This window comes from Aspergillus pseudotamarii (genome assembly GCF_009193445.1).
Source record: "Aspergillus pseudotamarii strain CBS 117625 unplaced genomic scaffold BDV38scaffold_97, whole genome shotgun sequence".
Lineage (NCBI taxonomy): Eukaryota > Fungi > Ascomycota > Eurotiomycetes > Eurotiales > Aspergillaceae > Aspergillus > Aspergillus pseudotamarii.
Window position 1 is genome coordinate 33241 of NW_022475111.1, and position 16720 is coordinate 49960.

Consider the following 16720-nt stretch of genomic DNA (forward strand, 5'->3'; position numbering starts at 1 on the left):
CTGTGGTTCAAACACTGACATTTCCTGCAACCAGACTGATAACAAATGGGTTGTTCTATTCTTCTTTCCCAATGACCCTTCAGAATAGTCGAGTTGCTAGATTGGACCATTATGTATATAGCCTTTTTTTTTTCTTCCCTATGAAAGGTTATTCTGATTCATAACCAGAAGAAGCCATCAATAAGGGATGGCTTCCTAGATGAACTGATATGACTACTACAAGAGAGACCCTGATTGATATACCAAAGGGGAAAAGTCGGTATATTAGATTGAGGACAATGAATACCAAAATACTTAGCGGAACAAGTTAAAACTTGAAGTGGGGATGGGTTTGCTAAGTCTTTTTCGTTTTCCTCTTTAGTCAACAACAAAGAAAAGAAAAGGTTCAGGAATATCAATACGATCTTTGTACTAAACTTGAGAATAATGAAGAAGAAACCTTAGTTACTCTCGGCAGAATGTTAAAAAAAACCTGATTGGAACAATCAAAAGACCGAAGAATGCATCAGTCATGGTTTAAGCGGTTTTATAGAGCGTAATTGGGCTGGTTGATTGATTATAGGTTAATTGAGTGATGGACCCTAAAGATAAGATCGGCCCGGATCATTCTTATCCTTGGCTTTCAATGGATGCCGAGACGATCCGCCGTTTTTTCCGGCGTCTCGTGCACTCCCTGTCCTTAGCCTTGGCCGCCTTTCTTCCCGTCCTCAGTCTCTCTTCCCTCTGCACGCCTTTTTCTCTCCTCTAGCTAGATTCGCTTTTCGTTGCTCTCCTCTCCCCCCCGCTTCCCCCTTTGGTTCATTGTTAAGATGTTCTCCCTAAGGACAGCGCAGCCCGCGCAAGTAAGTATCTACACATACCCAATCAATGGCTGACTTCGAATTGTGTTCTCTTTGTTCATGGGTCACCCTTGTATCTTCCTTCTGCCCGATAGAAACTGGAACAACAGGCTCTATTTCCTTTCCCCCCCTCCATTCCCTTTTCTCCCCTGATGATCTTCAGTTCTGATGCACTCCCGATTCGCACGCTTCGTCAATTTCTTCCCCCCCTCCCCCGGAATTATCACCCTGATATGTCATTAATTCACGTGATATCCCAACCATTTTCTTAGTTCGCTAACTTGCATCATGACAGTCTTTCCTCCGTCGCGCTGCGGTGACGGCTCCCACCGTCCGCTCCCCCTTGGCAGCAAGATGTATGTCGTCTATATCTTCTCCGTATAGCTGGTTTTAGATGGATCGTATGGTTGACTCGCGAGTTTTAGCCTTTGCTAGCGTTCAGTCGGACATCTTCAAGCCGACCAAGTATGGCGGTAAATACACTGTCACGCTCATTCCAGGTATATATACATTCTAAAAAACTCCTTGGAATCGCCTTTAGACCTGCTAACACATACTTATTTTTTGAGCAAAGGTGATGGAATTGGTGCTGAAGTTGCTGAATCGGTCAAGACCATTTTTAAAGCCGACAACGTGCCCATTGAGTGGGAGCAGGTAGATGTTAGTGGTGTTGATGCGGGCAACAAACATTCGGAAGAACTTTTTAAGGAATCTATCGCTTCCCTTCGCCGCAACAAGCTGGGTCTCAAGGGTATCCTCTTCACTCCCGTTGAGCGCTCCGGCCATCAATCATTCAACGTTGCTCTCCGACAGGAGCTTGATATCTTTGCCTCGATTGTTCTGATTAAAAACATCCCGGGCTACAAGACGCGCCATGAGAATGTCGACCTTTGCATCATCCGTGAGAACACCGAGGGAGAATACTCTGGCCTTGAGCATCAGTCTGTTCAGGGTGTCGTTGAGTCGCTGAAAATCATCACTCGTGCGAAATCTGAGCGTATCTCTAAATTTGCTTTCGGCTTCGCCCTGGCAAATAACAGGAAGAAGGTTACCTGTATTCACAAGGCGAACATCATGAAATTGGCCGATGGTCTGTTCCGTAGCACTTTCCACAAAGTCGCCGAGAACTATCCGACTTTGGAGGTCAACGATATGATCGTTGATAATGCATCCATGCAGGCTGTGTCCCGGCCCCAGCAGTTTGACGTCATGGTCATGCCCAATCTGTACGGCGGAATTCTTTCCAATGTCGGTGCAGCTCTTGTTGGCGGACCAGGCGTTGTCCCGGGCTGCAACATGGGTCGCGACGTTGCTGTGTTTGAACCCGGTTGCCGTCACGTCGGGCTCGATATCAAGGGCAAGGACCAGGCGAACCCCAGTGCTATGATCCTCTCTGGGTCTATGCTTCTGCGCCACCTCGGCTTGGATGATCACGCAAACAGAATCTCCAAGGCTGTGTACGATGTCATCGGTGAAGGGTGAGTAGTCTGACCAGTTCATGAGATACCTTGCTCCCTTACTGACAATTTCCCTTAGTAAAACAAGAACCCGTGACATGGGTGGTCAGGCCACCACCCATGAGTTCACTAGGGCCGTTCTGGACAAAATGGAGGCCGCTCTGTAAACTGCGGGACCTTGCCCGGCTTAATCGCTGTTCTCACGATAATGAAAGCTTGTATAAGCCAGTAGATTACTCAGTGAATGCCATGCTGGCTCTCTGGGTTTGTGTCTTTACTGTGTATTATCTTTCGCTGAAGCGACATCGAAGGCGTCCTACTCACAATTGAAGCTTGTCACAAATTTGCGGAGCTAGGATGTGTAAAATTACATACTAGGTTTTGAAAATAGAAGAAATTTCCCTTTAATTATCCATCAGCAGGATAGCTCCATCTGATATCCCACAAGCTTGAATGGGGAAGCCGCCCTCGCGTCGCTCATTTTAGGGCACCTCTTGAGTGTAGCGGGTTTTGGCTCAGAACCAACCCGGGGAATACCACTGCAAGGTATATACCCATAGATCATGAAGCTCTTAAGGACCTAAGGGTAGCTGTCGTTTGGATAATACCTGCTGTAAATGGACCTGCGCCTGGATGGAAATGGTCACAACGCAATAATTATATCCATGTCGTTTGTGGCCACGGCTCTCTACTGCCTTATTGTTTTCTGTTTCCTGCGCAATGAACCCAAGCACCAAAGAGATATCGACTTGATCAAGCACAGGAAGCCAACCATGGTCGTATTATTAGAAAGCTGGACGCCGCTTCCTCCCAGTGTACCTAGAATTCTGTTTCACAACCTTGCCCTTTCTCTCCATTTGTTCCTTTTTTCGCATAATCCAAGCCTTATCGCCTTTTCGCGGCAGTTGCATTTTCCCATTCTCCATTGCCTTTCTTCTGGCATCCAAGATATTAACATCATCCATTCCATTCACGACGCCTGTAATATCACCTTGCAGACCACCGCCACCGACAGTCAAAACAAGGTACAGCTTGCTGTTCTTTGTCCCGGGATCATCCTCTAGGATGCCGGCTCCGAAACCAGCCTTGATGGCAGCACCGCTGATCATATTTCGCTGTGCATCATTTTTAGGATAGAACTGACAAACAGCACGGCCCCCACGCCGTAGGCTAGCATAAAGCCCTTCGAAAAAACGCCGCAGGCGTCCTTCAGGACTAACATCACTCGTTTCGGCGTTGCAGAGCCACTGGATGGCACTGATACTGATAGCTGCATCAAACGTGCCTGGGCGAAATGGCACTCCTTGTCCGATATCAGCAAGAAACAAATCACCTTCTACATCCCGTTGAAGGGCGATATCAAGCATGCTAGGTGAGATATCCATGCCCATCCAGGTATGAGGTCCCCCATGTTCAGGGGGCACTGCAGAAAGAATTTCGCCGGAAAGTCCAGAGCCACAGCCGATATCCAGGATCAATGACGGAGATCGAAGGTCAAGAAGTTCAAGTGCCCGATTGGTCATATCAGATTGTATGTTACGAATTCGCGAGGACGTGGTATATTTGCGGGATTCATTGTCGTCATAGAACAGATCAGGGGGCCTTTAGTCAGAGACAAACGAATGGTTGGTAAGATACTTGCGCAGTTTCTTCGGACTGGGGATCTTACAAGACATCCTCCGGACGTGACATAGCTGTTACCTTAAATTAAAGTCTCCGTTTCTTAGCGAAGTGCTTTAGAACGTATGCCTTATTTTCAGTCGAAAGGTTGAGGGTGAAATGCTCAAAAGAAAATCTTAATAAGGCTGAGATATAAGCCCGAAAGAAAAGAGTTGAAGGACAAAACGAAAGCGACTTGATTTGGACCCTTGCTGTTTTCCCTTTTTGGGGCTTCCTTCCTATCTTTTCTTTTCTTATTTTTCTCCCCGGTCTATCTCTTTCTGCCGGAGGGGAAAGGTGCCTTGTACCGTCTATTGAAGCCTGAGGCATGAAAGTATCAACATATGTGGTACTCCATAAATCATTGACCGCGAGTCATTCAAATCACCTAACATCCATCAATTTACCCCTCTATCGGCTCATATATCATAATCCAATTGACTCCCATTATTGGATGACTTACGATCGCCTGGCCTCATTTGTCCGCTTCCTGAACCTCAGAACATATAATATAACAACTGGAGCTAGACTGATACTTTCAGCTCTCCAACATGTGGATCCTACCCTTACTAGGATATCTGGGGGTTATTGTGGGGTTCTCATTTCTTACTTTGGCCATAGGTAAGATATGCGTGTTGCCCCATAATCGGCAGCCAGGAGCTGCCAAGTTAGGATATCTTGCCAGTGGATGTGAAGCGAAAAAAACCCATACAACTGGGTTACGGCTCAATTGCTAACAAGCGCCTTCAATCGTGCCGAGATGCATTGGGCTGACGAATCTCTAGCTTCTGGGCTCTACTATATGTCGGAACTCGTAGAAGAACACACTGTTCTCGCCCGTCGCCTTTTGACTCGGTTGATATACAGCATTATCCTCATCCAGATCCTCCTATTCGTGTTTGACCGGTTTCCTTTCTCTCTATCCCTTCTCGGCATCGGCTCGCACATCGTCTATGCAAGTAATTTAAGACGCTTCCCCATCGTCAAGCTATCGGATCCCTTTTTCATTCTGTCATGTGTCCTTGTTGGCCTAAACCATTGGCTCTGGTTCCGTCATTTCTCGAAACCTCTACCTGCATCGCGAGCTGCATCCAGCTGGCGCCAGCCATACCAAATCAATGCGGAGGACATGCCGACTTTCACTGAAGTTGCATCTTATTTTGGACTTTGTGTTTGGCTGGTCCCTTTTGCGCTCTTTGTTAGCCTCAGTGCAGGGGAAAATGTCTTGCCCAGCATAGGGTCCGAGTATGCTACTGGTGATCATGTTTCAACCCCAGGGTTTGCTCGCAATACTTTGACTTCAGATGGGAAATCCAAGAACAAGGGCATGGCAAAGGCTCTGGTGGACAGTGTTCGGGACTGGGTCAAAGAAAATGGTGAATTGATGGGGTTTTGGAGAGGTGAACGCTCGAAAAGGTTCTGAGGCGCTACAAAACTACGTAATGGGTATTTTTCTGGTCCCTGCTAGCCTGGTTAATGTATTTGTACTACGATCACCATCGACAGCGACTATCTATCGAAGAGCAGCATGCGTGGGTTGATTGGGCTCTGATCAAACTTCACACACCTATATTATATACCTAGCTAGGCGGCAGAAACTTTGCATTGCTTGAAAGTGCTAAGACGTATTGATGTAAATATATAACGCATGGGTATATAACACTTTGGATTTTGTTCTCCAACGTGATTGGAACCAGACATCGGGAGAGATACCGAAGAAGAGTGAGGACAAGTAGGGCAAGAACATGATATAAGCAGCCGGCAGAAGGTAGGTATGTGTAAGTCATGTCATAACCAATAGAAGCATACCACCGCCCTTCCCTGCATTGAATACGACTAAAAGATAACTGTCGTTAAATCAAAGCCGGGCTAGTGTGGGGGGAGTCCAAACGAAAATGTAGGCAATGTGAAATTAGAAAAGCGAGAGCTATCTCTGGTAATTATCATTAGTATTAGATATTCCCCTTTGGCATTTGGCTGAATCTGGTCAGGTCTGTATATTCGAGTCATTTCAAATTCGTTCAAATCATGATGGCCTTGGTCGTTGAAGCACTGCCCATGTTCAAGATCAACGACGAGGTGAGGTGATTGTGCGGGTGGGATAAACGCAGAACACACCCACACCCACACCCACACCCACACACACATATATATATAAAAGTGGACCGTTCAGATTCTCCTTGGTGTAACCGGCTGAGCGCACAAGGCGCAGACGATCAGGCTAATAATCGTGAATCTCGTGACTCTAGCAAGAAATAGTCGAATTTACTCACCATCATCATCGTTCGTAGAAGGAAAAGGAGAGCTAAGATGATTAACCTCCATGAAAAGTAGAGAGCTTTCTCTTCTTTTCGATTTGATGGAACGTGAAGCTTCAGGGTTTGGTGTCAACATCCTGCTCGTTGTGGAAGAACTGGTATGCTCCTCGTTATTACTTTCCAGGAAGTGGCTAGAGGAGTGATCGTAGCTCGACTGATGAGTTATGCATTCATCACAGTCACGAGGATCCCCCTGTTTACGGAAAGTTGTTTGAGTATGCAAAATCGGCACCTCTGTCAGCATCTGGCATGGCGTAAAATGAGAAATTCCTGGGGATGTAGGACTACCCATGATTAGTTCATCATTGTCGGAACGCATCCCTAGCAGGTCTTCGAAGATTCGCTCAAATTCAGTAAGAAACATCGAGAAAACAGGTGCAGGTATGTTTAATGTTGGAGCAAAAACTATGCCAACATTTCTGACCGTCATTTTATTGACATCGGAGTTGTTCACGATGATAATCAAAAACTGGACCAATGCTCGCAGTAAAGCCAAGTTTGGTCTCGGAAGTCTGTGAACAAGAGAGTTGAATGCTGCAATCTTATCCTGCCTTTCATTAAGTTCTGGAACGAAGACCATTAGCATCAAGATTCGTTAACATCACTTCAGATCAATATCTGTGCTTACCAAGAACACGCAGAAATTTGATATGAAGTTCGCGAGTGAGAACAGTAGTGGGTAACTCTCGCAGATATTGTTTGAAAAGCGAGGCCACGGCATGTACATCGTAATATTGATCACCGGCGAGGAAGTCCACATCCCCTTCAGCATTGAACCTTTCTTTGAGCGCCTTGACAACAATGTTTGACCCACTTAATCGAAATATCCCTTCCTCTGATTCTGCACGCTTGGCCTTGAGGTACTCGATGCAACGGTAGACTACAGCAGGTAAATCAACGTCGACACCCCGCGGTGCGCAGAACTGCACCGCCTCCGCCAATGGGATACCAAAGACTGGCCTGACAAAGTCCCTTTTATCACCCGAGGTAAGGGTATGTGGTTGAGCTGATGGAGAGTCATAACTGGCTTGCAGTTGTGAGGCAAGGTCGACTGACGATCTTGTGCGGAATCCCCAGATGCTACGTTTTTTTTCTTTGGTACTAGTTGCCGATTTATTGCCCCAAGCTCCCGCGTCCTGGATAACAGCTCCGTTTGTAGGTCCAGATATGAATCTAGACGAGAGCTGGCTAGGGTCTGGCACATGGTTCGTTGCTTGGGTTGCATCTGTAGGGTCGGTTGGTGACATCTGAGGGAAAGTGGGTGACCTTAGTACCTGTTGTTCGTAAGGTGGTCCGAAAACTGGTGGTTCGGCAGGGACAGCATCCTCGTAACTAAATCCTTGAACTATATCGGGGCCTTCAAGATCCGAACTGTCGGTTGTTCTGTTGTTCTTGTTTCCATTTGGGGGCATTTTGGGGTTGACCGTTATGTTGGCAACGTGTATACCAGAGGCCTGACCCTTGACAGATCCACTAATCGATCCTTCGTTCTCGGACTGCCCTTCTACATATTCCAAGAGTGCCTCTACCCAAGAATCCCTCTCTTCGTCGCTTTCGGCACACAAAACATGTCGGACAAGAGCCGAAGAATCCTTTTTCTTTGGTTCCAGAATGAGAAACGCGTGGCGATATTGATTGTCGGAGTCATCTTCGGCTCGTGCAGGCGGGCTATTATTTTCACCATTTGTGCCCTGCGACTGCTTGCCAATCTGGGCATTGTAAATTTTGATAGTTCCTAGGTGAGGACCACCTGGCGATTCAAGGTATCTCAACTCGGGGCCATGCAGGACAAAATACCGAGCCTTCCAACCGCCAAAATTCTTGCCTCTTTTTGTTAAATACCCTTCTTTTCTGGGCTTACCATCTGGACCACGAAGTATTTCGGAGCTCACGTGTTGACTACCTTTTAGCAAACTGGTTTCATCGTCCCGTGGCTCAATGGCATCGGACGTGAGGAACTGGCATATAACTAAAGCCGCTTTTTCATCCATTGGCGTGTCGAGAAGGGCTTCGAAATATGCATTTATTGCGGCTCGCCTCGCATCCACTTTGGCTGGGGAGTGCCCACTGAATATGGATCTGTCTGGTAGCTTCCCACCGTAGCTAGATAACTGTTTTACTTGCTGATCAAGTTGTGGGAGTGCCGCGATGACCTTTTCCACACGCCAGAGCTCCAGGTTTTCAGAACGCGAAAGGACGCTCAGTGTAAAAACGGGCTCTTCTTCTGAAGGCCTAGACGCTAAGTAACTATTTCGGGAGGGGCGGAGCCGTGATGACGACACCTTAACTAGCACCAAAGGCAGCGCATTTGGAGGTAATAGATAGCCTGGGTAATCTTCTGAAACTAATCCCCGATAGATACCATTAGTGTTTGGCACTGTGGACCTAATGCTTTCGGCTCTAACAGTGGCATCGATCGAGGGGATGGATCGACTGACTACGTCGATTGGCAAGTAGGAATGTGTAGCGCTAAAGGGGGCCTGATACTTGCTGACATGAGGTGATAGAGCCAATCCCGAGAGGCCACTCCCTGAGGCTATCGGTAAAGAAGCTATGTTGTTGGTCATGTCTCTGGGCAACCGAGGCAAAGGAGAGTTGGGTGGGCGATCCTCAGGCCTTGGACTGACAGGTAAGCCAGGGCTCTTCGGCGCTATGATGATAGGGTGATCGCCGAGAGTTATGCGAGGACTTAAAGGAGCTGTCAAAGACTCAGATTGTTCAGTGATTGAAGCTGCTTGCCGACGCAAATCATCTGCAGGTGCCTTCGTTGAATGCGAAGATTTGTTCCTCGAAGAACTCAGCGCAATCCTTTCCCGTGCGAGGACAGCTTCACGTTCCCGATCATCGTCATCGCGCGTTTTTCTTCGACCCCGTTCTACGGGTATTTCATCAACTGCCAAAATATCCTCATACTCAGACTCAGAGTCGTAGATATCTGGGTTGCCCAATAAAGTGCGTTCGCCTTGAGCAAGATTCAAGGGTGCGGGTGGAGCCTTGCGCACAGGATGTGGGACTCTTTGCTGCTTATCTTCACCTGGTATAGTATCGTTAACAGGGGAGCTGGAGCTTGCCAAAGAACTTGGGCTCGCTAATTCTTGTTGAGAATACACTGATGGTGGGGGAGGTTGCGAGCCTAATCGCCGATCCAGCCCGCCTTTATGACCAGTAGAACACTCCTTAATCAGATTTTCCGATAAATCCTGTACAACCACGTTCTGCGATCGGATAGTGCTAGAGGATAGGTTTCGCCCGATAGAATTAGGGCTAGGTGGTGACACACCTTGATACTGCGACTTCCCTTGCTCGGGATTCCTCTGCCCAAGAGGTTTGTCTTCACTTTGGATGGCTTTATGCTGTAAGTGATGCCCATTGCTTGGTGGTAAAATAGGTGTAGGGCTCTGTAACTCCTTGAACTTCTTCCTATATCGCTCTTTCTCTTTCAAAGCACGTTCAAGATCTTTATTTAACCCAAGGATAAGTGTTCTTTGCTTATCAACCAGTCTCCAGAGTTGCGAATTCTGAGATGCTGCATGATGCTTTTCCTTTAAAAGATGTATGATTACTGCCTCGGCAGACCCTGCAGTGGCGATGAGATTCTCAATATCAGCTTGGCTCAAAGCCGTAGCATCAAATGGAGACTTATGGGACTGCGAGGCGGAAGAGAGTGATGATATCGCAGAGTCGATTGACGAGGTGCGGGGCATGATGCGCTGCCCGGGTCGCTCCCCAGGCGCCGAGACAGATGATATAGGCGAAGGTGTTGAGGATTGGTTGGCTTCCATTGCGTACGGATGTTGTCGAGATTTAGTTGGTATTGTCTGTTCGGTCAAGTTTCTATCATGCTGGTCAGGTCTATTCAACGGTAACCCTCCAAATGCGCTCAATGAGACTTGGGTGACACCGGATGAAGGAACCGGGAACGTCGCATGAGCTATTTAATGACAAATCTGACCAAGCGTTTTGAAAGCGCAAAAGTGCAGCTAACTAACTCTGGCGACAATAGTACTCTGCGAGGGCCTAGTAGTTAATTGCGGGGTGATTGGAGGTGATAGCTTGTATACAGAGAGGTGATGTAGATTTACGGAGAGTAGTAATGGCCGCAGCCTCAGCAGTGTACGTCGGGATCGTGGTCACGGATGGTCACGGGCAATGAAATAGAATCACCAGTCAATGTTGAATGTGTAAGCAACCGATGTCCTGCTGAATGTGGCCTTGGAGGCCCTGCAAAGAGCTTGTTGAGGTTGTTGAAGTGTTGTTGCTACCCTGCCGCGGAAGCTGCTACATAGCAGATTATGTAGGAGTTGGAGCTCTCAAACTGGAAATGCGGACCACGAGTGGACGCTAGACTCGGGCGGTTAATTGAGTGGGTGATGGGCGCCGGTTCAGGGGTAAGATAATATTACTACGTACTGTCCTTACTCCGTAGTATGTACCTACTTCTTACTACGTACCAGATAACGTAGGTTTCTGTGTCCAAGGGAAACAATGAGTATAGATAGTTGAGATAACTTACAGCAACAAATTAGAGTAGTACGGGGCACTCTCATTCCATACTAGGTATGTATGCTTGACCGTTTACTCTGTGCAGTGGTTACGTGTGGAGAGCATACGAATAGTAATACATATACGCGGCATATATATATGTAGTAGGTACAGATCATAGATAAAATGCCAGATTAGAAAGTGGAGGATTCGGAAAATAAAGGGGGAGATGCATCCGTGCTTTGTAGTGCATGATATACATAGAGCAGTATACGTACTGAGGAGAAGGAGTACTACTCCGTACTAACTTTGGTACAGAGGACAGAGTACGGAGTACTCTGTATGTTATTTGGTTTGTCCGACATCCTAACTTTTTAAATACATAGTGTTATTATGACTAATAACTATGCCCTAGGTAATTACCATGTAACTCCAACATAACTACTTAACTAGTACAGAGTACCACTCATTTAAGTATTACAATGTGGATGCAAAAAGGTTGAAACCGCGTTTTTTATTGCTCTTTTATAACCGCCTTCCTAATAGGCCATTATGCTAGCAGAAACCTCCTAAATTTAATGCGGTAGGGTAGGCCTAAGGCGGTATTTAGGGCGGTGAAGCGGTCGGTTTCAAAACTTTTTGCATGAGATTGTACATATTTAAGTACAGTGATTGTCTCATGTAATCTATTTTAGTTTCAACAAGAATCTATGCAATAGTATGTAGTTCTTTGAACTGCTCTAGAGCTTAAGTCTATTACCGCGGATCTATGTATCTTGAGATAGATACCACCCTTTCAGATCCATTTCTATATTGTCGAACAAAATATTCAAAATGTAGTATAGAGGTTCAAGGGATGGATGGCAAGGGTAGTAAGCGGAGGTAAATGAGGAGAGATAAAAGGAGCCCAAGCCCTTGCCAATGCTACCTAAGGATGAGGAGATGAGTATGTCAAACAGGAGCAGAGAAAATCACAGCATTTATTCCTCGCCTCGGTAGATAATCATTAAACGCTTTTTATTCCCTGAACGCCTTTATTATCCAGCCCTTGAAACGCCAGAAACCTCACATAGAAATACAAGGTCATGCTATATTTCCAGCCATACCCATAAAAATAGCTTGGGCTGCTAATTGGAGAGACCAAAACCCTACCTTCTTGAAACGTCGCTTGCGTGCTTGCTCATCCACAACATCCCGGGCAAATGCGTCATAAACCTACAAGACATCAGTGAGTTCCAACATTGTTCGGAGAGAGACGGTTGACGTACCGCTGCCGAGAGATCATCCATTAAGCCGCTATCGAATATAGTCCAACTGCCGTCGAAATCACCAACTCGCTTGACGAGGCGGCAATTAACAGGGATGAAAGTACGTCGTGAATTGATGTATGCCACAATGGGCCTGATGAGGGCATTGTTTATATATGAGAGATCTCGTGTGAAGAGGGGGACAACTGCCCTAACATTGTTTAAGTGCAGTCGTAAGTCGGTGACTAGAAATCGCCTGTCGTTCTCACCAACAGCTTCACCAAGCTGAGTTGAGGAATCTAATAATGTATCACGGTACTGGGTAGATGTGACAGTTGCTTCTAGTCGATCATAAATGCCAGCCATGACCTTGGTTAGGCTTTCATCATTTTCTGTTGGAAACATAATGTCGGCAACAATGTCGACGGTTCCTTCATGTATCCACGAGAATGGCCCTTGTACTCCGCGGTTTAGATGATCAATATTCAGACCATCAATGCGTATCCTGCTATGTTTCTTCCACGGGCTCGTCCTACCATCCTCTCCTACACCGTTGTCTAACTGTGCTCCGGTGAAACTGTGAGTCTGTCGTGGATGAATAGTGAACAGCGAATTGTCAAAAGACCCTGACATCATATTGGCTGACATGAAGTCATAAAACAGCCACTGCTTTCTCAGTTGTGGCAGATCGCAAGAAAATATACTAACAGAAAACGGTCTGAAATTGTCTGGCTGGTAAACCGTGACTAGCACATCGCTCATCTTAAAAGAATCGATCTCGAAGTCTCCGGGATTGTGTTCATGCCGGTAGGATTTTGGGTCGAGATCATCATCTGACCAATAAACAAACCTGCGGTCAACAACGCCCCGTATTCCTTGAATCTCGACATCACGTAGCAGCCCTTTGCCGTTGATCCATTTTGTAAATGATAGTGTGACGTTTACTGTCTCAATCGCCAGGTCAAATTGCGTATAGTTCGTATCCTCTTCTACCGATGGGGGTCGTTGATCCGACAGGCCCAGGTTAGGCCGATCATTAAGTGCTGCAGCCGCAGCCACGGCAGCTGCAGTTTTAGGCGAGCCTTTACTAACATGGCCTGTTCCCTGGCCGGGTCGCCTGGAAACAAAGACATTCTTGAACGTTATTACGCCATCTCTCCACTTGGGGACGATCGCTGACTCGAACACAACTTTCACCCCTGAAGATTTCGTAAGATAGTTACCTATCCACCCAGCCAAGGTTTCTGTATACCTTTAGTAGTAGATCAAAATACAGACATCCAGACCTCGAACATACCTTGAGCGAAAACTGTATTGATTGCGATGATCAACAAGGAGAAGAATGTCGTTGTGCCTAAGACAACCCAGACAACATGCCCTAGGAGTACCCACGAAAAAAGTGCAGTTATCTCGTCGAGATTAAAAGGCCGAACGCTTCGAATCGAGAACCACTTAAATCGTACTTTGAGCCGAGACCAAAAGCCGTTCGCTGCAGCCAATAGCTCCTCTTTGGTTGGCCGGTGCAATTGTGGCATGTGTGGCAAACGGTCAATCAGATGGCGGGTCGATGGCCCTGGCGGTTGGGGCCCAGGCATGTCCTGCTTTGACCTTGTGTTCTTCGTGTCCACCTTATATTCTGAAGACTTGACATTCCCCCAAGAGCCTTCATTGCTGTATCTCAAAGATTCCATATGTGCCTCCATCTTCGGTAGATCATCCTTGCTCGTGTGGGGGCCTCTTGGTGGGGATGCATTTCTTGTTGAGCTGTGAAGCAGCCTTCTATCAAACTTGTAGATCCTGTGCGTGACATGGGATATAATCTTTTCTGGGGCTACCGCACAAGTTGTCCCAGTCTCTACTGCGGTCGAGTTTGGGGATATTCCGAGAACAAGAAAACTACCTGAAGCGAATCGTCTGGTGATCTGTGTCGTTTTCCGGGGAGGTAGGGAGGATATCTTCCTGGTCTGTCTTTTGAACAAAAGGTCGCATATAATGTTATTCGAGTTTGTTGCTGTATCATAAAAATGTGGTGTGCGACTTGTGCAGAGGCCGCGTCCGAGGAAAGGATTCGCTGCTTCCCAGAAACTGGTGTACAACCTGCGTCCAAAATTGCTAGACATTATTGCCGTCACATGCTGGAAAATGTATGATGATGAGGTGAAACAAGGGCCGTTCCAGTTATTTCAAACAAAATCCCAGTAGCGCTTTCCAGGACCTTCGATAAGATGTGACAGACAATGTATGCCCATGGGCTTCTGAGGTCGGGAAGTGTCTAGCCTTGGTTCTCGGACAAGAATTGCATGAAATCATAAACCCGCGCCTAAAGACGTTTGTCTTGTTTGCAACCGAAAACTCTAGAATTCCCACTACATCCACCGTCCTTTTACAAGACCCGAAAATCATTACCAGCAACCCAAGCAAAATGCCAGCACCAACAGCACTCAAGAGACTTGATCAAACAACAACGTCCGGAGCGCCTGTCGCTCAGGCCGCTATAGGTATGCTTTATTTACTTTGTCTTTTTGGTCTGCACTAACTATTTAACTAACTGTTAGATCAAGATGACGAAGTTCTAATTGATGCACAGACATCAGCTGAGGAAAGTGTACCGGTGTTTGCCTCTACAGACGAAAATGCTCCAGATGCCGACATGCGCATTGATGAGGAAGGCCGGCCAGTTTTTACACCCGCAAAGGATACCAATACTGTATATCGAGTAGAAACTCGGAAGGTTCCTGTTCCTCCTCATAGGTTTTCGCCTCTCAAGGCCTCCTGGAGTAGAATATACCCTCCGCTAGTTGAGCACCTCAAGCTACAGGTGCGCATGAATATCAAAAGCAGGGCGGTTGAGCTACGTACCTCTAAATTCACCACCGATACGGGCGCACTACAAAAGGGCGAAGATTTTGTCAAAGCCTTCACACTCGGGTTCGATGTTGACGACGCTATTGCATTACTCAGGTTGGATGACCTCTATATCCGATCATTTGAGATTCGAGATGTTAAAGCATCGCTTCATGGAGAACACCTTAGCCGCGCTATTGGGCGGATTGCAGGCAAAGACGGCAAACTTAAGCACTCAATAGAAAATGCTACCCGTACCAGGATTGTCCTCGCAGATCAAAAAATACACCTATTGGGTGGCTATCGCAATATTCTGGTTGCACAGGAAGCTGTTGTTAGCTTGATTCTCGGAAGCCCACCGGTATGTCTGCCCACCTGTCTCCTAGGATATCCAAATACTAACTTACAACAGGGCAAAGTATATGGTAACTTGCGCAAAGTGGCATCACGCATGAAAGAGCGCTTTTAATGCCTGCACACAGCTGTTTTCTCTATTTATCTTCCTCTTAGATCTCTTTTGACCATGGTACTGGCGTTAAAGGTTGAAAAGAAATTGGTTTCGACATAATTGACATGATGGTGAAGAAAAAGTGGCTTACACCAGAATTATCCTATCCATGCTTTCATACCATGAGTAACGAAATATCCGAATGAACTTGATGAGACACAACGTCGAGTATACCCTCCTTCTAGTCCTTTTTCAGTGGGGTGTAGATCTCTTCTATCCCATTTGTCGTAATAACCATCATTTGCAATCCATCTCCAACTTCGATATGTCGCTCCACAGCGCTGGTAAATGCATCACGCACGAGCCTTTCGACGGTCTCTCTGGGTAATGGCTCCGGCTTCTTAGGTTCGAGAGCATGCCCCTCCCCACTGCCGGGAATGTATTGGTTCTTGAAGTTGACTTGGTTATCCAAGAATGGCATGATCAAACTGGCAGCGGATCCGGCTGCTCTGCACTGCTCTCTTTCGTATGAGCCTACTGGATCGTAGCTGTACAACGCTCCTTTGCCCTCTTCGTCCAAACCGGCTAGAATAGCATGCACATAGTAAGGGAAGAAACGCTTTTGGTAAAGAATGGTCGACAATCGCTGAGCGCATGCTCTGACAGACATGGGCTTCCCGTGTTGATACTTGTACATCTTTACCACTGTGTCTAACCTTTCTTTCAGTGCTTGGCCATCCGCAGCGAAGCCCACGACTGACAATATAATATGGGCACCCTCGCCAGTATCATCATCACCGCCAATTTTGAAAACCTTAGGAGCATAGCGAGAGTTGATGTTATACCCTGCCACCGAACGAGTGTCTCCAGCAAGGATAGCGAAGTCAGCACCTGTGATACCCAAAGTGGAGCCGCCGTTGTCAGTGTACCTATGTAGGTCAGCTCCAGCGCCAAAACTACTTATAAGAGTTGGGTACATACGGGTAAAATGAGTGTTCTTTGTTTGGGGCGTTTTTTGGATGAGAGAAGGAGTAGCCGACGGCGTCGCTCTGAGGTTGGTGACCCATGAAAGACATCATCTTCTAAGGTGTATCTCGGTATCGACCAAAGTTAAAAGATAATTCAAAGTGAGTACAGGCTGCGTGTAGCGTGTATTTAGCCACTTGGATAACCCAGAAGGCTTCTGGATTAAAAAGAATCTCGATTGGGGAAAGAAGTTGAGTAGTTCTTGGGCGGAGCTATTACTACACTAGTAGTAGTATTATCACCGTGACGCGGTGTAGCTGCCTTCGGCTTACATAAGCCGATAGATTAACGTAACCTGTAAACGAGCGGCCACTGCAAGCCAGCGGCCAGCTCTGGTACTCCATACAAATAGGTCCTTTTTGACACTCGAATATCTCAACAACTATAAATAGTGAGGATA

General features: G+C 46.7%; 7 protein-coding genes across 7 annotated transcripts; 3 read left to right on the forward strand and 4 right to left on the reverse strand.

The window, feature by feature from the left end:
* Positions 1-592: 592 nt before the first annotated feature.
* Positions 593-2772, forward strand: BDV38DRAFT_228646 (isocitrate dehydrogenase (NAD(+)) IDH1). Its single transcript, XM_032052904.1, has 5 exons — positions 593-842; positions 1135-1195; positions 1265-1339; positions 1414-2317; positions 2376-2772. The coding sequence occupies exons 1-5, from the start codon at positions 810-812 to the stop codon at positions 2461-2463; spliced, it is 1161 nt and encodes a 386-aa protein (XP_031907917.1). The 5' UTR covers positions 593-809; the 3' UTR covers positions 2464-2772.
* On the reverse strand, positions 2739-4351 carry BDV38DRAFT_228634 (18S rRNA methyltransferase BUD23). Its single transcript, XM_032052903.1, has 2 exons — positions 3966-4351; positions 2739-3898 (listed from the first exon to the last, which is right to left on the reverse strand). The coding sequence occupies exons 1-2, from the start codon at positions 3986-3988 to the stop codon at positions 3082-3084; spliced, it is 840 nt and encodes a 279-aa protein (XP_031907918.1). The 5' UTR covers positions 3989-4351; the 3' UTR covers positions 2739-3081.
* A 45-nt stretch (positions 4352-4396) lies between these two features.
* On the forward strand, positions 4397-5601 carry BDV38DRAFT_228554 (uncharacterized protein). Its single transcript, XM_032052901.1, has 2 exons — positions 4397-4576; positions 4741-5601. The coding sequence occupies exons 1-2, from the start codon at positions 4507-4509 to the stop codon at positions 5376-5378; spliced, it is 708 nt and encodes a 235-aa protein (XP_031907919.1). The 5' UTR covers positions 4397-4506; the 3' UTR covers positions 5379-5601.
* A 380-nt stretch (positions 5602-5981) lies between these two features.
* On the reverse strand, positions 5982-10244 carry BDV38DRAFT_228631 (GTPase-activating protein BEM3). Its single transcript, XM_032052902.1, has 2 exons — positions 6902-10244; positions 5982-6837 (listed from the first exon to the last, which is right to left on the reverse strand). Exons 1-2 carry the CDS (start codon positions 10053-10055, stop codon positions 6221-6223), a joined length of 3771 nt encoding a protein of 1256 aa, XP_031907920.1. The 5' UTR covers positions 10056-10244; the 3' UTR covers positions 5982-6220.
* A 1594-nt stretch (positions 10245-11838) lies between these two features.
* On the reverse strand, positions 11839-13705 carry BDV38DRAFT_288296 (mitochondrial distribution and morphology protein; the record flags this gene model as incomplete). Its single annotated transcript, XM_032061015.1, has 3 exons — positions 11839-11970; positions 12024-13246; positions 13300-13705. The coding sequence occupies 3 exons, from the start codon at positions 13703-13705 to the stop codon at positions 11839-11841; spliced, it is 1761 nt and encodes a 586-aa protein (XP_031907921.1).
* A 719-nt stretch (positions 13706-14424) lies between these two features.
* On the forward strand, positions 14425-15315 carry BDV38DRAFT_275601 (pre-rRNA-processing protein PNO1; the record flags this gene model as incomplete). The annotated part of the gene is made up of 3 exons (XM_032058059.1): positions 14425-14500; positions 14558-15207; positions 15259-15315. The coding sequence occupies 3 exons, from the start codon at positions 14425-14427 to the stop codon at positions 15313-15315; spliced, it is 783 nt and encodes a 260-aa protein (XP_031907922.1).
* Positions 15316-15535: 220 nt separating this feature from the next.
* prs3 (proteasome core particle subunit beta 6) lies at positions 15536-16373 on the reverse strand (the record flags this gene model as incomplete). Its single annotated transcript, XM_032058060.1, has 2 exons — positions 15536-16223; positions 16276-16373. 2 exons carry the CDS (start codon positions 16371-16373, stop codon positions 15536-15538), a joined length of 786 nt encoding a protein of 261 aa, XP_031907923.1.
* Positions 16374-16720: the final 347 nt, after the last annotated feature.